The 24,768-nt window shown below is 36.4% G+C and overlaps 1 protein-coding gene across 1 annotated transcript; it reads right to left on the bottom strand.

The window, feature by feature from the left end:
* Window positions 1-466: 466 nt before the first annotated feature.
* On the bottom strand, window positions 467-4,883 carry LOC121420709 (pterin-4-alpha-carbinolamine dehydratase-like). The gene is made up of 3 exons (XM_041615367.1): window positions 4,776-4,883; window positions 2,655-2,792; window positions 467-1,351 (listed from the first exon to the last, which is right to left on the bottom strand). Exons 1-3 carry the CDS (start codon window positions 4,803-4,805, stop codon window positions 1,172-1,174), a joined length of 348 nt encoding a protein of 115 aa, XP_041471301.1. The 5' UTR covers window positions 4,806-4,883; the 3' UTR covers window positions 467-1,171.
* Between the last annotated feature and the right edge of the window lie 19,885 nt (window positions 4,884-24,768).

The raw sequence follows: 24,768 nt of genomic DNA, 5'->3' as shown, positions 1-24,768 counted from the left end.
TGATCCACAGGATTTATATTGTGCCATATTTCTGATTAAAAAATTCACAGGCGCAGGCTCATTCATTTTTAGCTAATTACGACACATCTGCTGAAATAAGTGAGATTTTAGAGATGATTTGAAGAGTTCAATGTTGTCAATTTCACGGATTGATTGAAGAAGGGAGGGAATTCCAGAGGCGTGGAGCAATAGATGAAATGGCATGGTTTCCTTATCCCTTCAGATGTGTCATGGGTACATGGAGAGTGACAAAAGTACCAGAAGAGCGCAAGCCAGGACGTAGATGGCGCTGGAAATAGCAACGGGATCAGTTTTCTTTGCCTTTGTAGCATGGTGAAAGAGCACCATGAACATAAAAAAACATCACACATTTGTGATATTTTCGGCTTTCCACAACTTTCCCAGAGTTGGACAATGACATGAATTAAACGGGACTTAAGAATATGGGCTATTGTGTGTTGGTACATGTATGCTGCCAAACTTTGTGACAAAAGGAAGCAAGTGTCACAGGAGTCAAATTTGAGTTGTTGTTGTTTCTGAAACACCCTTTGTAAGTTGCACGTTTTAGGCAACATTTTGGAAGAAATGATTGTTCTATGGAAAGGTAATGAAAATATGCTGTTAAATTGCATTGACGCCTACGTAAATGACGAACACACATTGCTCATTTACAACAAATTATACTTTGGTAACTTGCTTCCTTTTGCCTAAGTACGGCAGTATGTATTGTGAAATCGTATTCATAGTATATCATTTGTGTCATAACTTCAATGCATGTCAGTGTAACACACGTCACACGTGTCACGTTTTAGTGTAAACGTGTTTTCAAAATGAAAACACAAGTATCACACCCTTTTGGTATCATGAAGCGAGACATTGTTCATAACATAACCTAACAAACAATCCTTGCATATTAAATACTTTAAATGCATTTTCATACACACATCTCTTGTGTTTCAGTATGAATGCTCTTTCTACGGTTGAAGAAGGTAGATGGATGACGGTTTCGTTACCGAGGGCCCCGTAACACAAAACTTAGCAATGATCATAGCACAATTATTTACGACAGATCACATAGACTACAATCACAATCAATCACTGAAATGAAGAATGAAATTGATTGCCAAGCTTTGGGTTACTGGTCCCTGGAATCCAAGAGAAGGAAAGATTACTAGGCTGACGTCGTCGCCGCCTTCTCGATGAAATTGGCCATGTTGATGTCGTTATCGGACAGCCCACCGACGTCATGAGTGCTGAGCGTGATGTCCACACGGTTGTAGACGTTGAACCATTCTGGGTGGTGGTTCATGGTCTCTGCCTTGAGCGCCACACGGGTCATGAAACCAAAGGCCTGGAAGGAAAAACAGAGAGGGTAGGTAATATAAGACAAAATGGCCCGTATTCTGAATTGAGGTTCTAATTAAACCCTGGTGTCTTATGAACTAGACCAACATACTTTCAAAGTTTTTATTGTAATTCAACAGATACCCCCAAATCGGCCAAAGTTCATTGACCCTAAATGACCTTTGACCTTGGTCATGTGACATGAAACTCATGCAGGATGTTTGGTGATACATGATTAACCTTATGTCCAAGTTTAATGAACTAGGTCCATATATTTTCTAAGTTATGATGACATTTCAAAAACTTAACCTCAGGTTAAGATTTTGATGTTGATTCCCCCAACATGGTCTAAATTCATTGAACCTAAATGATAAATGACCTTTGACCTTGGTCATGTGACATGAAACTCTGATAGGATGTTCAGTAATACTTGATTAACCTTATGGCCAAGTTTCATGAACTAGGTCCATATACTTTCTAAGTTATGATGTCATTTCAAAAACTTAACCTTAGGTTAAGATTTGATGTTGGCGTCGCCGCCGTCGGAAAAGCGGCGCCTATAGTCTCACTCTGCTTTGCAGGTGAGACAAAAATGGTAAATAACTTGTCAAAATTGATAAACAATAACCTACATAAGTGCTTGATTGAACATAGAAGAAACCAAGCAAGAGCTTCACAAAAAAAGGAGAAAACGTTTGAAGTTCACGGTTCACTCAAACATGAGATGAGCCCGCTGTGCAATCTCAATGAAACTTGCAGTCGATCCACAAAAACATGCGCCCAAGAAACTCTCGTGTTCTTCTATTTGACTATACAACTTGAAATTTTGACAGTATAAAGAAGAATTTCTTCATGAAATACACTGAATCTAATTGTTACGGCTTTCTGAAGACCAAATTACAATATTGGTGATTTACAGAGAACCTTCCCTCCTGTTGACTTGCCGATTTTGGGGTGGATGGTCATATGTGGAGCGTTGTGGCCCAGTGGATTAGTCTTCAGACTTTGAAACAGAGGGTCGTGGGTTCGAATCCCAGCCATGGCGTAATTTCCTTCAGCAAGAAACTGATCCACAATGTGCTGCACTCAACCCAGGTGAGGTAAATGTGTACCGGTAGGAAGTAATTCCTTAAAAAGCTATGTGCGCTATGAACACCTACATGTAGCTTAGCCAGGTAATATAGGAGCGCCTTGAGCACCTAACAAGGTGGATATGTGCGCAATATAAATACCCTATATTATTATTATTGATAATGTTTGTGCAATTGGGAAAGGATGTAAAATTAAATTGCACAATGCCCATACCATACCTGATTGAAGTTCCCAAAAGTGAATTCTTTCTGGATGGCATCCCGGCCTTCTACTTCCTTCCATCCTGCAGCTGTCAAGGCAGAGAGCTTCTGAGACCGATCATCTCCGCTCAGCTTCACCCGCTTTGCTTCAGATGCCTATGAAATTAATGCAGTTAGAAAAACAATTAAAAGTTCCCCAACAATTCATATACAAGACATGCAGCAAGGCATGTTACAGAAGTGAAGTTTCACAGATCTCTGCTCAGCTTTACTCAATTAACTTTAGATACCGTAATGAAAGGATGCAGTTAGAACTACAGGTAGAGCCTAAAATTTGACATGTTCAGCTTTTTCCCAATATTTTTTGTTCTAAAATATCTTTTCACAAATTCAAATTTGCATAAATGTTTGTTAACATATTTGTCTGTTTTTCGATTGCCATATTTTTTTCACCTTCTACATGTACATGTATATCAATATTACATCAATTGTTAAAATGTATAGTATCACCATGTTTTGTGCCCGCCATTTGAAAGCCCCCGCCCTCTGTTCGACATAGTGCATCACAGACCCCATGTTGAATGGAAGCCTGCCACTAGCATGCTGTCAACTTGATTTCTGTTCTTTTTTGTTATTGGTAATTTTGAATGTGCAATCCTAAATTTGTGAGAACGTTCCCGAACTCGGACAAAACCACAGATTTATTCATTTTTAGCTCATTTTTCAGTGACCCGGCCCCACTTCCATCCGAGCTAAGATTCTCCATGCTCTGGAAATATGGTGCAGATTCCACATTTATTTTTAAGAGAAAATTTTGACTTTCTTTAAAGCCTGGCTTACGCCTAAGGGAATTTATCTTAACATTTTTGAATCCCTGCAATTCCATGGGAAATTTGGCGGAACCTTTCATTTATTTTCTTCATTGGTCACCATTCCTATTATTGACCCATCACATCACAGCGAACATGACCTCGCTCCGGGGGGGGTTCAGTCCAATATATTGCTGTACACATGCATGACAAAAAAAATGTGTTTAAATGTGTTTTTTTCAGTTTTGGACGTGGGCTGCGCATACACCTGTTAAGGGTATGAAAAACAGTGATTGTCAAAAACAAGGGTGGTTTTGAAACTAAAAGACTGGTCAATGATCAATCATTCAACAGTAGAGGCGCTGGTCAGAAAATTGGGATCGTCCCAGTTTACAGGGACTGTCTCAGTTTATAAGGATTTCTTCACACAAGAAATCTAGGAAAGTTCATTCACCTGTCAAGTGCTGACACCAATCAAGTGTGCTAGTACTAGTCAATGTAAACATATCACGTTTCATAACAAGATTATTGGAAGACGGTAAGTCATGAAAAATAGACGGTGAACTGGGGGAATTGAGGTCACTGAATCTATTTTTAGCACTCACAATTTCCGTAATTGCTGTCTTTGTGTGTAGGAGGAAGTGAAAAAAAAACGTCCCCATAAACAAGGACAGTCTCAATTTATCAAGACATGATTGTCTTGGTTTATGAGGATATCCTTGTTTTCTGGGACAATCCCAATTTTTGGACCAGCGCCTCTACTGTTCAATGCAATGATCGCGGCGCGGTGTCAAACGTAAAGTTTTTTTTTTTTCCAAAGCTTTTTTTTTTAAACTAAAGATTAGCCAAATGTGTTTAGGCCTTAGGGTATATTTTTCCCCAAGGCCAACACGCTTTTTCCCGGGGTCATATTCTGGCAACAACTTGTTTACATTACAGTTTAGTATGTTTAGAAATTGGAGTTTAGCCTTTACTTAGTCTTAGGAATTATACTATAGGAGCCAAAAAAGCTTGCGGGAAACTTGTTTAGGGGGTTATATGCACACAGAGAAAATCTCATTTTGGGGGTGTTTGGAAATGATTTGGTTACGCATGTGTACAGCAATATATTAGAATGCCCCCCCCCCCCGCTCTCTCCTCATTTCAATAATGTCATTGACGTGTTTTTAATTTTCCCCGTCTGACAGAGCACCCACCATTCGCTATACGTGGGACAACACAAAAATTCAAACAAAGTTTTCAGGTCTATTCCACAACATCCGAGGGTAAAGAACGTAAAAACAAACACCTAGCCTTACAAGAATTACAATAATAAACGATTCGCATTTACCATCCTTGCAAAAGTTCGTATAAAACGCATGAAACCGTTCTCCAAACACCTGTAGATTCGATTTCCTTTATCTCACGCTTGAGCTTCGGCAGCTGCCAACGATCGCACGTAGAGGGCGCGGCGTCAACACTTACTTTGCGTCATATGGGAATTATGACATTTTGTTTGGGGCAATTTATTGGTGCTCAAACTTTAGTGAACCCACCAGAAAATGAACATATTTAAAGTCTTCCAAGATCTACTGTTAATGTGGAGCCAGGTGATAAGCTTTTACATTCCATAAAGTATCGAGGTAATTCTTCGAGTTTTCTTTGTGTGTTAATCGAAAACAAATTGAAAAGTTCAAAATTTCGCAATTACATGTGTAAGATTTATTTTTCTCATGGGCTCGCCAAAATTGTAGGGTTGATACCATAGAGATATATAGTTTGCGATATTAATATATATCTTAATGGTTGATACCAACTCAGCATGAAGGTGAGGTTCACTTACTTTTGAGCACAACTTTAGCCACAAACCTCATCAAATAAAACATTCTTAAAGCAAAAAATTCAATAGATATCATCAATAATTCTTGATTTCTTCCACAAAGTAAAAATTTGCTGACAGAGTATAAGTCCACCCGGTCAGAAAAAAAATATCGATTTGAATCAATAGAGAAAAAAAAGTAAAGCTGAACATTTTATCAAAATCGAATATAAGATAAGAAAGTTATGACATTTTGAACTTCCGCTAAATTTCCACAAAATAGTTATAATTTAGTCACACGCAAAATGAGAATCGATGTCCCTTACTATTTCTTTAATTTGTTTTTTGATTCGATTTGATTTGATTTTATTCCACATTTCAAAACAAAAACAAAGTATATACAAGTATGATAATTTTTTCAATATTACATAATAGGCAAATATTTTTTCAAACATAATAAATAATGTACATAAATCATAAAATATCAACTGTACTGTGAAAATCATATCTGTACATACATTTTTCTTTAATTACCGAACATAATCATATATATAGAAATGTGGGAGACCTCCATCTTAAGCTTGGAGCTTGAAAGTGATGGAGGCCTTTTATTGTTTGAATTAGGCACTAGGCCCTAATAGAGCCTAATTCAAACAATAAAACAACTTAAAGAAAAAGTATTATTTCAGGAATCGCTACACCAATGATAATTTCACATGTTCATTATAGACAGATTAGAGGTCATTGTCGAAAGTTGGTGGACCGGGACAGCACATCGTCTTATTCTGACCGGGGAAAAATATATGCAAATAAATATGTCGTTTGTCCGAGTTCGGGAGAGAACATTTTTTTTTTAATTCCCCAGATTTTCGACAAAGGCTGGTTTGCTATGGAGGGCTATATTGACAATTTTAAGATCCTCTGAGTTATAGAAAGCGTCTCCCATGCAAGTGATTGCAAAATCCTCCCATTTTTGCATCTTTGTGTATGATGGTCCTTAATTCGAAAATTATTTCAGTTCAGAAATTGTCAATATTCCAGGGCTCTAGGAACGATTTTTTAAAAAACTGAGGGTGCTGATGTAATGATTTGATAAGAAAAGAAAAAAAGTTTCTACTCCAAAATGGAAATTAAAGAGGTCCAATGAAATTCATTACAAAATTGAGGCCAAAATGGTCCGATAGATTTGAAAATAAAAAATAGAAAACAAAGAAAAAGGGTTTCACTACAAAATGAAGGTCATAAACATCTTTCAATTTTTACACATCTTCCAGAATGCCTGGGGGTACTGGAGAATGATACACGCAGTATCCCAACATGCCCAAGGAAATTGTTTGGGGTGCTTTAGCATCCCAGCACCCCCGCTTTCCAGGGACATGCAATATCCCATTACTTTTTTTCGATATAAAATAACTTCTTTCCTTAAGTGATAATGTATTATGAAATCAAATAATCATTTTATAGCGACTCGGAGAAACGCTTCACCATGCACGAGAATGAAGTAGCTCAGTCGGTAGAGCGGGGGATTCGTATCCCGGTGACCCGGGTTCGATTCCCACTTGGTGCGCTACTAGTATTATGCCCTTTGGTAAGGCATTAATCCTCAGTACCAGGTCCTTAGGAGAGGATCTTAAGCCGTCGGTCCTCTGGTTGCTTGCTTACAAGCATTCATGCTTTCTTAGCAGTCAGGTAAAAAAATCACCACCAATCCAATCCAAATGACGATATTTTATAAACATACATACCCTACACGTCAATCCAATGAATTTCATTTACCTCTAACCCGGACAACACTTGCCAAATCAATCTTTACTTTCGAAGGCCCTCGACTTTGGGGCACTCTTAATAATACTATCAAAGATTCCCCGAGTCTAAATTCTTTTAACTTTAAGATTAAAAAGTTTTTCCGAGATACTCGTTAGTTACTTGATTTAACTCTTCATTACTCATATACTTTTTCATAAATACTCAGCATTACGAATTGTGACTTATAATATATTTTTCGTTTTCCTGTTGATCCGTAATATTCGCTGTGAGTGCCGGGACAAGAATCTGGAGACTATTGATCTTTTTTTTCATTTTCTATTTCTTTCTTTCTTTTTTAACTATACATTCAAATGGATTCATGCTCAAATTTCTACCATGTTGTATTTGTGATGTGTTGTAAACAGAGGCTGCATTCTACAAGCTTCGCTTTTTAGCAGCTTAATTCCTCCTCTTCCAACCTGATACATGGTTATCTTGATTTTTATACATTCCTTGTTTTATTGATTATAATTATATCAAGATGTATGTAACATAACTTATTGTAAATGATTGTTGGAAATGGAAAATAAATGAAATGAAATATTTTTCTTGCTATAACCTCTCAGCCTCGATCTCCTACTTTTATTAAACTTTTGATCAATTGGTTATTAAATAAATATGCTGTTGATTAAATCAGCATTACCGTGCTCGAAAGTTGTTGGCTTGCAAACGGGGAAAAGGATAGAATGATCATTTTATCTTTAGTCAAAATAAAATGTAAAAAATAGCTGTGACCATTATTAGATTTAGTGGTACCTACACCATTGGCGGCGGAAGCCAAAAAAAATTAGGGGGGGGGGTCTACCTGAAATTTCGTGATGGACACATGTAAACAAATTTGACAAGCAAAAAAAAAAAAAAGCTCATCAACCTAAATTTTAGGGGGGGCAAGAGACATTTTAAGGGGGGGTCCATTAGAATTTAGGGGGGACGCAGGAAACCAAATTGACAAGTAAAAAAAAAAAAAAAAAAAAGGTTATCAACTAAAAATTTAGGGGGGGGGGTGGACCGTCCCCTCCACCTCAAATTTTGGGGGGATCTGTCCCCCGTCCCCCCCCCCCGCTTCCGCCGCCTATTACCTACACCCCTTCTTTCATTTTAAATAGACGGAGGTATATTTTTCTAAATTCAATTTAGTGGAGAGGAAGAGAAAACAATCATATGTCAGAAATTAGTATAATTTTCGCATTTAGAATGGAATCAAAATATTTCGTTTCCATTATTCAACACAGTGGAGGATGGGGGGGGGGAGATGGGGGAAGGGGGTACATCCGGTCTGTTCGCCACCCCCCCCCCCCCTTGAGAGCCATAATAAAAAACACTTAAAGGGAATATGTCGTTGAAAAACAATTAAGGACCCCCTTAATTTTTTGGTGAAAACTTTTTATTTTTGGCTTGTCAAATTAGTCCTCTGGAAAAATGTGCCCCCTTTTCGAAAATCCAGGTTCCGCCCCTGATTCAACAAATAATGTTTTCACATTAATAATGCGCAAATGATTTAATTAAAAAGAATCAATGTGCAATGATGCACATTATTCGTATGGTCAGTTCCCCCATGTCTGCGCGGTCTCCCAAGTCTGCGCACCCGCGTATCTGCGCGATTCTAGTAAAAGAATGTACGCAACGAGCACGAACTTTACACATTCAATGCATAGACAGGTATTCATAAAAAATCTGACTCAAAATGGTGGAAAAATCATGAATTCAGGGCATTTCATGTGACGGTCTCAAAATGCAGCCTTTTGTCATCAAAATCCCCGAATCGTGTGCAAAGTGAATGAGTGCGCAGACATGGGGTACCATTTTTTTTTTCAATTTGAAAATGACTGCCCGAGGTTTTTTCCAAGAAAATCATATATTTCTTTCAAATTTTTATGAGATATTTGGCACACCTACTCATTATGATGTAAGGAACATTATCAACTGAAAGATTTTGTGAAATAAGAAGAAATTCATGTTAAATCTTAACTCAAATTGTTAGGTGCGCAGACTTGGGGCCCACCATCATAGTAAAGAAATTCAATTTTGCATTCAAACTATTAAAATACATCATGACTATCTCACCGATCATTGTCGTTTTTATTACCACTTCGAGTTTCGCTATCCTTATGCTATAAAATTCAGTTTTTAGACTATGTCTAATAGGATGTCGACCAATATTCTGAATACCAAACATGTGAACGGAGGCATCCTCTAATGTATTGATGGTTGCTTAGCAACGGTTGGATAATGCCACAGGGAAACGATGACATCACAAGAAGATGGCAATCATCTTCATATACATGCAGTTCTCGATCTACCATTATCGCTTCATTCACATCCTTGCATGTTGTCTGAATGCTAAGTAGCAGTTTATTTATAGATTTGTTCGTCCCTAACTTATGCATCGATGAAATGGTCCGGAAAAAATAAATTTGGATAGTTGAATTTCTTTCAGAATAAGTTATAATGACAAGCCGGTGAGCACTATCAAAAAGAAAGAGGAGAGGAACCAACGGCATCATTGATTTATTCGATTTCAAAGACATGATTAGTTTTTGGGGTCGGAATTAGTGTATGCAGGTGGACCATTACGTTCACTCTAAAAACACTGAGTAAAATTTTAACCAACATTGGGTAAAAGGGAACATGCATGTTTGCTGGGGCGGTATTCTGAACATTGTCTTTTCTCCATATTTTATCTTATCTCAGAGATATGACAAAATCGGTATTCTGGTGGATGTCATAACTTTTGTCACAAAAATTGTCATAAATTTTGTCTCTTCTCTTAAGCGCGCAGGAAAAATACGCGGCTTTAAATGCGCGTAATCCTTTTATACAAGCAAAAGATATGACAAAAGTTATGACAGGGGTATTTGTTTTTAAACCCCATATTTGGGTATTTTAACGCAACATTTACAAAATTTCGGGTATCTTTTTACCCAACATGCATGTCCACATTTTACCCAATATTGGGTAAACCTATAGAGTGTGAGTTTTAAAAGGTCATAATAGGGAAGCAAGAGAAGAAAGAAGATGAAGAAGAAGAAGAAAAAAAAGATATGAAAAAGTGCAAGCCGGTGATTTTCGAAGGTAAACACTGAAAGACAAACGAAATGAAGCAGATTAAAACCATTAGCGGATCCAGGGGGGACACAGCCGGCCCCGCCCCCCCCCCCCTTGAGAGGCACAATTACATTTTGCAATGTATATATGCCTTTATAACATATGTGCCTCCCTGCCTTTTGAAAATGAGGACCTTTATCTTTTCTTTTCTTTTTTTTTTGCATGTCAATTTTTTTAGTGGACCGAATGACCTTAATTTTGCGGTGAACCCCCTTTTTTCTTGTCAAATTTTCCTCGGGAAAATGTTCTTCCCCTTTTGATAATCATCGATCCGCCCCTGATTAAAACAGACTGTTAAAAACTATCTTACTTGAACAGGATTATTCTGAGATAAAAATTTACTAAGAATACAGTGGTTCGTCATAATTTCTCCACCCCCCCCCCCCCCCCTTTTAAGTTCAAGACACATCTTAGAATTGCAATGGGTTTCTGAATGTTGGCGCCTCTTGTTAATATTCAACTTATTGCCCGAAGATATAATATGAATCAAAACAGATGTTTGAGAAAAAAAAAACAATTCCAGGAGTTTAGTTCACATTTGAAAGTACAGACCAATTGAAAACAATAATCGCCTTATAGGTGAGCAAAAAAGGGTGTGGTTGTGTTTTCCCAAATATAAATTGTGAATGTCCAATTGGTATAGAGCTCTACACACATTCTGTGAAATTGCGAATCATGATAATAACTTCGAATTCAATTTCAAATAGTGTTCGGTGGAATGATGCACTCGTTTAGATGAATCGTTTGGTCTCACCTTTCTAAAAGGTTGTGGCGGAATAAGCCAAACATTTTTGAGGAGGTCAGTTAGGGCATATCGGAAAAATGGTTACACTTCGTAATTCCGAAGGTTCTTTATTCGAAGGTTCGTAATTCCGAAACACGTAAATTGCCTATACCTCGATGTTCGTTAATCCGAAAACGAAATAAGGTTCGTTGTTCCGAAGGTTCGTTAGTCCGAAAACGAAATAAGGTTCGTTAATTATTACAATTTCGGACTAACGAACCTCCGGAATTACGAACCTCATTTCATTTTCGGATTAACGAACCTTCGGAATTACGAACCTCATTTTGTTTTCGGGCTAACGAACCTTCGAAATTACGAACCTCATTTCGTTTTCGGACTTACGAACCTTCGGAATAACGAAGCTTCGGAATTACGAATGTATGCGCGGAAAATATACTAACAAGTTGCGAGCGAGCCTAAAATTTTCGACGTTCTCTTTACAAATATCTTATCTTGAGATAGATTTGTCATAATAATATCAAAATAGTTTTATATTTCACCCTTTTCTCTTTCCTTTTCTATTTTTGTGTGTGATATTTTTTTTTTTTTTTTTTTGGGGGGGGGGGGGGTGGGCAATCGCACCCAAGCCCCCCCCACCCATCTGCACTGCTATGAGGTCAGATTGAGCAAATTTAATGACACTGAGGAGTTCTTGCAGTGTACGCATCTCTCTTTGACAGATCTTCTGCCTTTTTTTCTCCCTTGTCTTCTCCACTCTTTGAAAGTGGACCTCGACACTCCCGATAGCGCCGCCCATTGCCATGGTCACTAAGTACATCAATATGGCCGCCACACTTTATTTCTGAAAACGAGCGCTTTTACGTGTTTAATGATAATCACTTGTTACTTTAGAAGGCTTGGGCTCATCTGATTTCATACTCTTGGATTGAGAGTCATTAATTGTTTATAACTCTCCGTCAAATGAAAGGCGGGAAATAAATCTGAGAGTTACCCTCTACAATATCGGCAAATTGGCGGCTGGCATTCAACATGTTCAAACAAAAAATATATATCTTGGCCAAAATGCGTATCTCTTTTTTATGGATTGCATAAATGATTACTAATTTTTGTAAACCAAAATCAAATTTTGATAAAGCTACAAATTAATTGGCTCTTTCAATCCGTCGACCAGTCTCTCTTTTTTTTCTACTTGATAAACACAATACAAACAAACGTAATGATAGTGGTCGCCCCTCCTGACTGCTCCTTACAAAGCTGATACAAACCAGCCCTTTATTCAATACACAAATCTGGCCAGGTTGCTGATACAATGATGCAACATCCTACACTGTAAAAACTGCGGTGTTAAAACTGACACCAATTGGTGTTAATAGAGGACCACACCCTGAGGTGTTAAAATTACACCCTAGAGATTAAACATAACACCAAAGAGTGTAAATGTAACAGCAAAAGGTGTTGTAATAACAGTTTTACAACTGAACTACCACCACCAATTTAACACCGGTGTAAAATAACTGGTGTGGTCCTCTATGTACACCAGTTAACACCACAGTTTTTGCTGTGTATGGGTCTATATTACACCTTTTCCCTATACGTTCTCGCCGCAATAATATTACCCAATTAGATATTAAACAAATATTTTTCCCCTCTCAAAACAAATTTAGTTCCTACATACAAGTATATTATAAACTAATTTATTCTCTATTTTTTTGCTTATAGTTATCTCAAAACGTATGTTTTCAGGTTAGCCATTCTAAACGCACTGTGAATGAGAGTCCACACATAGTAAGCTCTTCCCTTACGGGGGGGGGGGAGGTGCAAGAAAAAAATGCAATCAATTGCAAATTGTCTGTTAAAATTTCACAATTCATAAAACAATTTTAACTGCGGAAAATCGGATTACTCTACATGTTTCAAGAAGTAGATTAAAAATCAATCGAAATTTTGCAACCAATTTCAAAATCCATGATTGGTTTAGGGACCAAAAATAGACTCGCAATTGATCGCAAGTTTCTTGTAACGCCCCAATCAGATAGGACATTGTAGGAAGAATGAGGATGAAAAAGGAGTGGATGCTGTCATCGGTAAGGTCATGGGTGATAACCCTCGAAACACTCACAGCCCAATGCTTTCACGCAAGACGAGTCTTGGGAATGCATTATACAGGTGTTTGATAGTCTTCACCATCAGACTCCATTTTCAGGATTGGACGTCTAGGGATATGTGCTTTTTGGCGTTGTCATTATTTGGATATAACAGGTAGATTACGACGAAATGATGACGCGCTTAATTTACAAAAAAAAATGTTATGCTCTTGCGCAAAAGAGCCTCCCCCCATCTGTTTTACATTATAGGCATACACAATAAAAATAGTGTACTATATTAATTGTTTAACACTTTCAATAACCATGCTAACATTATCATGTTAAGCAGGGCCCGCTGGGAGAACAGTTTTCATAAATGCAGTGGTTACCCTGAGTAAAATATGACATTATTATTACTATCATTATGCTTAATTTATTGGGAATTAGATAGGTCTATTCAAAATTAAACTCTGTCTAAGATTTTTAACACTTGTTTAAACAATTACTGTATAGCTTATATAGTAAACAGATTTGGATGAAAAAATATAAAAAAAGTTTTTTTTTACCGTGTAGGCCTACTCATATACGAACGAATCCATCAAAAATAATAGATAAGGAATTTATTCTACTATTTAAAAATACGTTAAGTAAAGATATGAGTGCATATAAATTACATGACATCACGTTACTCTCTTCATCAAAGATGGCATATGCCATAGAAGGTGCGTGTGTGTATTTTAGTTTTGTCAGACGTGTATCAATCAGATCTGATTATTTACGTCTGGGACCCACCTTTAACGTCACCATCCGAAAGACGTGACCAGCTTGGATTACAGGCGCACGCCACAACTCCCAGTTTCATTCAGCTAGGCTAATATGTTTTTTTTTTTTTTGGGGGGGGGGTATTTTTAACGAAGGAACCCTTTTCAAATAACAACCACTAAATAAATCGATAAAAAAAAGGCTGACACAAATTATTTTGCCGTTTACAATTGAGTATATGAATCTAAAATGACCCAAGTCCATAGGAGGTCACTTCGAGACAATCGGGAAAAAAAATGAATATTTTTTTTTAATTTGGGCAATTAAAGTATATATGGCCAAAAGACATCAGAGAACATATTCATACACAAATTTAAGTGTACATTGTTTTATGAACATTAGTATTCGCGTAACATGTGGGCGGGGCCTTTTGTCTGGTGGACTTGCGTCGTTTGTAGAATCATTTGGACTTGGGTCATTCTTACATTCATATGCATGGTAGACTTCTGTGTGTGTATGTGTGTGTGTATTTGAGTTTTGTCAGACGTGTATCAATCAGAAATGATTATTTACGTCTGGGACCGATCTTTAACGTCACCATCCGAAAGACGTGACCAGGGCTCGAACCTCGAACCTCTGCATCAATTTGTAACTTCCCCACAGCTTGGATTACAGGCGCACGCCACAACTCCCAGTAAGTAGTAGAAGTAATAAGAAGTAATAAGAAGTAATAAGAAGTGATCTGTAGTAAGTAGTAGAAGTAATGAGAGAGGGCGCTATGATATGAGTATAAGAAAAGTCCAAGTCGGTTTTTCTTACACTCGTGCCAGATTTTTCTCCTTTATTTAAAGGCATTTCTGGTGTGATTTCAGATTTATCGTTTATACACAAGATGAGTCATTGTACACTGCGGTGTTAAAACTTACACCAATTGGTGTTAATAGAGGACAACACCCTGAGGTGTTAAAATTACACCCTAGAGATTAAACATAACACCAAAGAGTGTAAATGTAACAACAAAAGGTGTTGTAATAACACCTATAGGTGTAAAACTAACACCACCAATTTAACGCCGGTGTAAAATAACTGGTGTGGTCCTCTATCTACACCGGTTAACACCACGGTTTTTTGCTGTGTATAAGAAACAATTTCCCATATTCAACTCAATTTCGCCAAAGCATGGACTTTGGCCATTTTTATATTCAGGTACTCAATTGAATGTTTTGAACAATTTCAAAAGAATTTTCTAGGAAGAAATAAATCGGATATTGATGTTAAGCCTACTTAGTGTGATGCGACCGAGATGGTCATCAAGGTTGATGAAAGGATTATAGCTAAGCAGATGAGACCCACTTTACCTCAAGGGCGGCCACTTTTTTTGTCAACGGAGAACCAAATTGTCGATGATCTGTCATTGAAGAGTATTAACCACTTTTTAATCAGAAATATCATCCAATATGTGCTATATACATACGTACATAAATACACACATACATGCATACACCCATACACCCACACACTGAATGTTAGTTTTTGTTTTTTTAACAAGTTAACACCTAGTTGCCAATAATGCATATAGCATTTCCATTTATTTGAAAACAGGATACAAGAGCATTGTAGATTAAATGCCTTGCTCACGGGCATAGCTGCCGCGGCCGGGGATCGAACCCGGACTTGTTCATGTATAGCCAGGCGCCTTAGACCGCTCGGCCACGGCACCTCCATCATCCAATATAGTCTTTATACATACATACACACACACACTCACCCACCCTCACTCGAATACAAAGACTAGGGAGAATAAAACGAGAGACAAACCGCAAACCGAAAGAGAGATGGAATAAGATGGGGGGGGGGGGGGTGGACGGAGAGGAAGGTGATCACGCACCCAACTGCCCCTCCGCTTTTACGACCGTGGACCTAATCTCGATTGCCCTATTCTCATATTTTGGAGGACAGCCGAATCGAATCGGAGTCTGATTTAGTAGACTAAGCCGACGCTGTCTCATTAGACACTTGAAATCTACGGTAGATCTGAACCAAGTGCAGTGAGAAGCGAAGCATCGCCTGCTCGCCATATAACAAACAACACTCAATCGCTTTTAATAACGGGCTCAACGCGCGCATGCACGCTGTGTTTAATATCGCTCGTCGAGTGTCGATCTCGCTCGCTTCAGACGATCATTTCAACCTTGGTTACGTGGACGAGAATTACGCCGGCAGAACCCAATTACATTACTTATGCACAGCATTTCTGATAGCCTGCAGCTTAAACGGATTCGGCTACGTTAATATTTTTTCTTGGGAGGATTTGTCTATTGCATAACATGGCCTGGTAAAAGGAGATTGGTTTCAACATTTGGAAGCAACTCAGGTAACTGATATTTCACTCGTAATAAGCCTATACTTGCTGTACATTGCCGTCTCCACATAATTTGATATATTTTAACTACAGTCGCAATCGATTTCAATATAAAATGAAAATACTTTTATCTTGAATTCCTTTCAATATTTTTACGCTCTTATATTGTTGTCCTCTTGAAAATCGTATGCGTGAACCAGAATTTTGTGTAATTAGGACAGTTTACAATCATTACATATTCATTTTTATTCATTGTACATTCATATTATCATTTTATTATTCCTTGCTCCTTGTGAAAACCTTTTTTTAATAACTTGACAGCAGCCTCATTCATTTAATTCATTCATTTTTATAGATATTTAGTGTAAATTCTTGCCAAACTATTTGATTTTATGATTTTTTCTTATAACAACATATATCATGTCACTTTTGTTATTCTGTTTGATTTACCGTATATGTTATGCTCTTTCACATGACTGTGTTTCCTTTTTACTTTGTATTGTACCTGGGTGCCGTTTCATAAAGCTGATCGTAAGTTAAGAGTAACTTTAAGAACAACTGGTGATCCATTCTTACGCGCTAAACCATCGCCTATGGTGTATACCATTTACCAAAAGAAAGGATCACCAGTCGTTCTTAAAGTCTTTCTTATCTTACGAACAGCTTTATGAAACACCCACCTGGACCCCATGGAAGAACAGTATAGTCATGTCGACTAAACTGAAAATGGGCAATCTATCCGTTTTGCCCTTTTTTGTTTTTTATACGGAAAATAAATACTATACTACTATATATATATATATATATATATTCAGTTAAAATTTGTTCGCTTGCCAAACATCGTAAAATTTATTGTATCTTCAGAAATATAAGTACTACCATGACAAATTCAGTATCAAGTGAAAGAGCGTATTGAGCTCTTTCACATGATTAGGATGCCGTTGGGATTGAAATATACTTCAGGTAGAATTTTTCTTTTAAGAAAAAAGGGATATTCCTGCCAGATGTATTCTATTGTCAAATCTATGATTCATATTACATTTTCTATCATGATATGTCACCACTCAACAAAAAAGTGTAATCTAAAATGTTTGTGTTGAGAAGTAACTAGCACAAATATGAAATGTTCTTGTCAAGTTTTTATTTATAATTTGTCTTAAATATGAATACCTTTCTATTGGAAAAATGACATGACACCTAAATATTTTTCCAGCCCCTGATGACAAAGCAATGTGATGAAGGGGCATGACAGACTCATTTGTTTGATATAAAATTTGTCATGATAGCACAAATATTTATAAGATACAGTAAATATTGTGATGTTTGGCAAGTGTCAACTTTCCTTTGAATTTCCTTGGTGTATGTAAACTTCTGGCCTCAACTGTGTGTGTGCGTGTGTGTGTGTGTATATATATATATATATATATATATATATATATATATACATATATATTCTACGCTGAGCTTTGTATCATTATCATTTTTATTATCATTATGATTATTATCACTAGCAGTACGCCGTAGAAACTGTAATAGACCTACCAAAGAGTAATATAAATCGTATAAGACGGTTATGGTGGTGATGATACAACAAAAGGTAAGATCGTGCACTGTAAAAACTGCGGTGTTAAAACTGACACCAATTGGTGTTAATAGAGGACCACACCCTGAGGTGTTAAAGTTACACCCTAGAGATTAAACATAACACCAAAGTGTAAATGTAAAACTAACACCACCAATTTAACACCGGTGTAAAATAACTGGTGTGGTGCTCTATGTACACCGGTTAACACCACAGTTTTTACTGTGTGGTAGAGATTATGATGACGATGATGGTGGTGATGATGATATTTGTGCTTATCCTAAGAATTATGATAAAATGAATATAATAATAACAATAAGTTATTTACGTTTATTATGGTGATAATGCTGAAGATTGATACTTTGCTAAAATCAATTGATTGGCAGTAGTAACTTATCCTATCGAGTAGCCATAGTTTTGAGATGAGGATTGTTTATCAAATAACAAAGATTCACACCACTAACCGTATATAAAACATATAATTACGATATAAATTTGAATGGGCTTTAGATATAATACCACATATTATGACGTCGATTTGGCTTTATCATTTTATTATTATAACTGTTACTGTTATTATTATTGTTTCTACTAATGTTATTTTTATCATTTTCATAATTATCATTATTGCGTTTTACTATTATTTTTGTCATTATTATTATTATTATCATTACAAATAATATTATTACTATCATTGTTATCATTATTACTGCCATTGCTATAATATCTTTGCAAGAAACCTTTCAGGCAAAATGAATGAAGATTTTGACACACCTGTAATTGTTTTTTTAACCATCCCAAACTCCCTTGACGGCACGTTCTTAATATCGTACTGTATATATTCCTCACCCTTTACCATGTGCAAGACATTATTACAAGATAATGAATACATTGATACAATTTATCGTCTATAGGCAGTAGCGGACCGTGACCCGGAGGAGACAAAGCATGGGGAGGGGGGCACTGCATTGTCTGTGAACAATGCCGTGCCCCCCAATGCTTTGTCTCCTCCGGGTCACGGTCCGCCACTGTCTATATATATATACAATGTCTTCACTATACGAGAATGTTTAAATGATAAAATTGTCCAGAAAATCAAGATGAATCTCTTTTTTAATGAAACGTGTTCGTAACCTAGCTAGTTGTCACGGTTATTATCTTTCTACTAAATCAAGGATTATTGTTCTATTGGTGAAGCTCTTAATTCAAAGAACCCCTTCAAGTCGAGGGTTACCAATCAATAACGCAATTCCACTAATAGACGTATATCTCAACAGCTTCGCCGATCCATCTTAAATTCATTAATAGCTGTTTAACAGATTCCATAGAAATCTGCGTCATGGAGAAAATATATATTTATTTCCAGTAAACAGGTCCACTAGAACGACGGTCACGTGTTAGTCCTAATTGGAAAGATAATGAGTGGTCAAATACCTACCTGGTGGGTGTTTCGGAAAACTGTTCGTAGATTACGAACAACGATAGAAAAAAAACTGGATAGAACTTGTTGTATGTTGTCGCACATACGAGCTTGAAGCTCCAGGAAGAAAATAGTCCATGACGCAATTAAAAATATATGGGTCCATACCAACGCGTGAGAAACAACAAGCACACGCATGATAATGAATAGAAAGGGTGAAACCTTGTCAGCGATTGATATTTTGGAGTTCTTATAATTTTTTACGGTGGCCTTAAAAGAGCACGTTATTGCCCTACACTGTTGGGCTACGCTGAAAATTTTATCAAAATCGGAAGTTTATATAAGAAAGTTATGAGATTTTAAATTTCCGCTTATTTTTCACATAACAGTTATAGGCACAACTCAGTAGTATACAAATGAGATAGTGGATGATGCCCCTCACTCACTATTTCTTTTGTTTTTTATTGTTTTAATTATACAATATTTGCTAATTCTACAATCATGATCAGGGAGGAATCTATCGTTGTTTCACTTTACAATAAAGAGAAAATCAGAATATTTCATATTTCATGTAATAGAATACAAAAGAAATAGTGAGTGGATGACGTCATCAGTCTCCTCATGTGCATACCTACTAGGATTGTGATATAACGGTTTTGTGAAATTAAGCGAAACTTTAATATGTCATAAACTTTTTTTAATTTTATATCCGAATTAAATGAAATTTTCAATAGTATGCTTGTTGGATTTCTCTCTTTTTATTCTAATAAACTTTTTGTTGAGGTGTACTGTCCTTTAATAAAGTGTAATATCAATTATACCATCGGGGAGAATCAATAACTGTTGTAATTCCATGAGTTTTGATGAAACGAATCGACAAAATGTAGAAAACAATCCTTCGTTCATAACGAATCATCTTGCCAGCGTTCATTTCCATCCATTATAACATTTTTCTAAAATCACTATCGCATCTGTGGTAAGACTATGTTGCCATGAGTATGTGCAAGGTTATTAAATAAAAGGCAGACATCGGATATCCTTATCAAACCTACAACAGAATAAAATTGTAAATAATATCGATTGCTCAGATTAATACGACCCCGCAAAGTTTCTAGATCAGCTTAGAAATGTAATTGCGCGCCCTATACCTATTTCCAATATTCTATCGTTATTTTCTTTTGATAATAATTTATCAATTACGATGATGGGATATAGCATCAATTGATAGTATTGCATTCCCTTTTATTAAAAAAAATACAATGAGTATAGAAATGATAATGGGTAAAACCTTGAAATCTCATATGAAATATTGCACTTAAAAGCTGATTGGTTTACGCCATTTTGATTAATTGTCTCTCATTACTATAAGTAATATCTTCCCTATAATGATAATACTAATGATAATAATGATGATGATAATGATAATAATTATAATGATATTGGTTATATTAACAGAGCGCTCATTACACTTTGTTTCTAAACGCTTTACAATGTAAATTTACCCTGGTCATCGGATCCTGGCATGTCCACACACATAATGTATGCACTTTTACACTCCCTGGGGAGCATTCCAAGAAGAGTTCCAATAATCAATTGCTAGGCATTTTACACAGGCTTTCGCATTCTACCGGATAACCAATTTACACCTAGGTGGAGCGTTACAAATTGCGGATTGTCGATCGCCTTGCCAAAGAGTGCTAGGCCGATGTGGTATTCGAACACATGACCCTCTGATTGTAAGGCGAAAATCCGAACCGCTACGCCACGACCAAGGGCGGAAATCTCTCCCCAAAGGTAGGGGACTAGGGGCTGCAAAATTTGACAGGCAAAAAAAAAAGGTTATCACCCTTAATGAAACGTCATTTCGACCAAAATAAATTTGACAAGCAAAAAAAAAAGGGTAATCGCCAAAAAAGTGAAAACAATGATTTACAAGTCAGACCCATCTACTGTAGAGCATTCTATGGCCCGTATTCTGAACTCGGGTTTGAATTAAACCCTGGTTTAAAGTTGTAGTTTAACTATGGAGAGCCAATTGGAGCACAAATCCCTTACAGTTCACATTCAATTTATTAACTGATATGACACCCAAATTGTTCGTAATTGTCTGGTAATAACTGAAGTATTATTCTTCATTATGAAAGCAAAAGGAAATAAAATAGTAAACATAAGAAATATACAATATAAACATACTTTTTTTGGCTCTCATGAACTGTAGCACAGAGTTAGATAGGTCCGTATTCTGAGGTCATGTTTAACTTAGACCATGGTCTAACCTTGTGCTAAAATTATGAGAAGCCAAAAATTTCAAAACATTGTCACATTGTATTTTTTTAATGTTTACTTTGCTTTTCCCAATGTTTTAACGGTGAAACAACTATCTTATTTTCCTCCCCAGACAGTTAAGCATCACATTAAGAGTCAAATGACGTAGTAAGTTTAACCTGTACTGTTTGAGATTTATTTGACAATTGGCTATCCATAGTTAGACCACAAATTTAGACAAGAATTTGAATTAAACCTGACTTCAGAATACGGGCCTGTTTCTATTACTAATTGTTCAGTTATGATGCAACAGTTAAGAAATTCGAGGCATAAGGTAGTCCTAAAAAGGAAAATCAATTTGAAATTGCTGAATAACATTGCGTGCAATGAGCACCCTAATGGTGTCTATGTGAGATGACGGGTAATACAAACGTCGGAACGATTATGTTATTGGTATATTACTTATAGTTTGTGGTTGATCCTTTTTTCTTTGATTTATTGACTGAATCGGGTGATTCTTTAAATTTCCTCAAATTTCTGTTGTCTAAATCAACGTATCAACAGTATTTTCATAATCTGGCTAAGTTCACAGCAAAATCATAAACCATTAAATCATGAAAAAAAATCAAGTAAAGTTATAAAAGTAATAAATTTTCTTACTTTGGATTTCTTTATTTTTGACACAGCGTAAGACCAGATTAAAAAAAATTGGAACAAGGAGCGCTGATTATTTTAGGTCAAGCAATTATGAGAAGCAATCTTCTTCTTCTGTGTTGAGGTCCTCCTTTCTTCGGAGAAAAGTAAAAGCCTTGAGTTGTAGTAAAAAAGCAGAGTAACATATTGAGCTTTACAAACTTTGATTGCTAGGCGAATTAGCGGGAACGGAGGAAAGCAGAACCATCTCATTAATCCCCCCTTGAGAAGCAAAATTTAAATCTGTAAATGTAAAAATGTCGTTAAAACAAAAGTTTGCCCCACTCCCTTTTGAAAGTGAAGACCTTTTTTATGCTCGTTAATTTTCTTTCGCGGGGAACAAAATATCCTTAATTTTTAGTTAAAAATGTAGAATAAGAATGAAATGACGAGAAAGGAAGAAGGAAAAGAAGAAAATGAACAAAAAATGAAGAAGAAGAAGTAGAAGAAGAAAAAGAAAAAAATCAAGATGAAGAAGAAAACTAAGGTAAAGGAAAAGAAGAAGAAAAGAAAGAAAGAAAAAGAAGGAGGGGGAACAGGAGAAGAACTTGATAAGAAAGAAGAAATGAATAAATAAATGAAGAAAGAATTAGTGAAAGGAAAAATAAAGAACTTTTTGAAAATGAAGAAGAAAAGGGCAAGCCAATGATTCCCGAAGGTAAAGGATGATAGACAAACAAAATGATCTGGATAGAATCTTGAAAGAAAGAGATTGATACAGCTAACCTTTGCACGTAGTCAAGATGACATGGTTTGTTATTAACTATTCCAATGATAACGAAGAGGCATCTGTCATTTTGTTAATAATTGATTTCCTGTAGTCATTAATCTTTTGAAATGACAGCTTTTTTCCATCAACATTAATAATTACCTTTCCACATCACAATAAAGAGTTATACTTCTTTAAAGAACACGATGCCTTTCAGGGTCTTGGGAACGAGTTTCGAAGTGGGCGTGCTGGTAAAAAAATCAAAGTTAAAAAATGGAGTTTTAATTGCAAAAAATGAAAGTGATTCTAGTCAGTAACAAGTGGAATGCCTCTGGCCGTCTCACCTGCATCACGCGATTCAACATTGCAGCAGTGCTGACTTTGAAAACTACTAAAACTCGCACAAGATGTTCAGTGACACTTGGTTACTCTTCTTTCCACGTTTTATGAACTAGACCAATACACTTGCTTACATAGATAGGATGGTAATTCAACAAATACCCCCAATGTGGCCAAAAATCATTGACCTAACATGACCTTTGACCTTGATCATGTGACCTGAAACTTGCACAGGATATTCAGTGATTTTTAATTACTCTTATGTCCAAGTTTCAAAAGTCAGATCAATAAACTTGCAAAGTTATGATGGTAATTCAACAGATACCCCCATTATGGCCAAAGTTCATTGACCTTTGACCTTGGTCATGTGACCTAAAATGCGCACAGGATGTTCAGTGATACTTGAATACTCTTATGTCCAAGTTTTATGAACTAGACCAACATACTTTCAAAGTTATGATGGTAATTCAACAGATACCCCCAATTCGGCCAAAGTTCATTGACCCTAACTGACCTTTGACCTTGGTCATGTGACAGGAAACTCATGCAGGATATTTAGTGATACTTGATTAACCTTATGTCCAAGTTTCATGAACTAGGTCTATATACTTTCTAAGTTATGATGACATTTCAAAAACTTGACCTCAGGTTAAGATTTTGATGTTGATTCCCCCAACATGGTCTAAGTTCATTGACCCTAAATAAACTTTGACCTTTGACCTTAATCATGTGACATGAAACTCTAATAGGATGTTCAGTAATACTTGATTAACCTTATGGCCAAGTTTCATGAACTAGGTCCATATACTTTCTAAGTTATGATGTCATTTCAAAAACTTAACCTAAGGATAAGATTTGATGTTGACGCAGCCGCCACCGCCGCCTATAGTCTCACTTTGCTATGCAGGTGAGACAAAATTAGACTATCGCCGCCCCCCCCCCAAAAAAAAAAAGAAAAGAAAGAGAGGGAGAGAGATAGATAGATATATAGAGAGGGAAAAGGTTTTCTCCAAAATGAAGGTGATCTTGTCAAATTTCCACATCTATATAGCTACCTGATTTCCCGGAAGTGCTGCCTGTGGTTATTGACTGTCCCCGCTTAATTAATTACTAGTATATTATTCATCATTACTACTACTATTCTTATCATTATTATCATCACCATTATCATTATCATAATTTTTCTTATCATTAACATCGTTTTTATTATTTTTGTTATCAAAATCATTATCATTGTGGTACCCGTTTGTAGAAAGATAGACGCCATTCTTAAAATCTTTAGCAACCTTAACGGTTAGCCAATCAAAAGCACACATCCTTGACCTGTGATTGGTTGTTTTGAGTTGCGCTTTGAACACAAGTCTTTCTGCAACGATAACGAACCCTATATAGAATTGTCGTTCTGTGCCAACAGTGTCTTGTCATTATCTTGTTATTATCCAGCCTCATTTGTCTTTTGTTTGCGAGAATATGATTAAAAAAACCCTCATCACTACATTTAAAGACATTTATATTTAATTTTTTTACATAAAATCAGATTTTCGTGTTAAAGGGTCAAAATTGTTGCTCGCTCGCAGCTTTTGTTTAAACTCTTTCACCAATGGGCCCCTCAATTTTGACTCATTGCACAACTTGGGACTGGTGTTAGTATTT

Source organism: Lytechinus variegatus, chromosome 8 (assembly GCF_018143015.1).
Source record: "Lytechinus variegatus isolate NC3 chromosome 8, Lvar_3.0, whole genome shotgun sequence".
In the NCBI taxonomy this organism is placed as follows: Eukaryota; Metazoa; Echinodermata; class Echinoidea; order Temnopleuroida; family Toxopneustidae; genus Lytechinus; species Lytechinus variegatus.
Note: the sequence above shows the minus strand (reverse complement) of the source record. Positions and strands in the feature narration are given on the sequence as shown.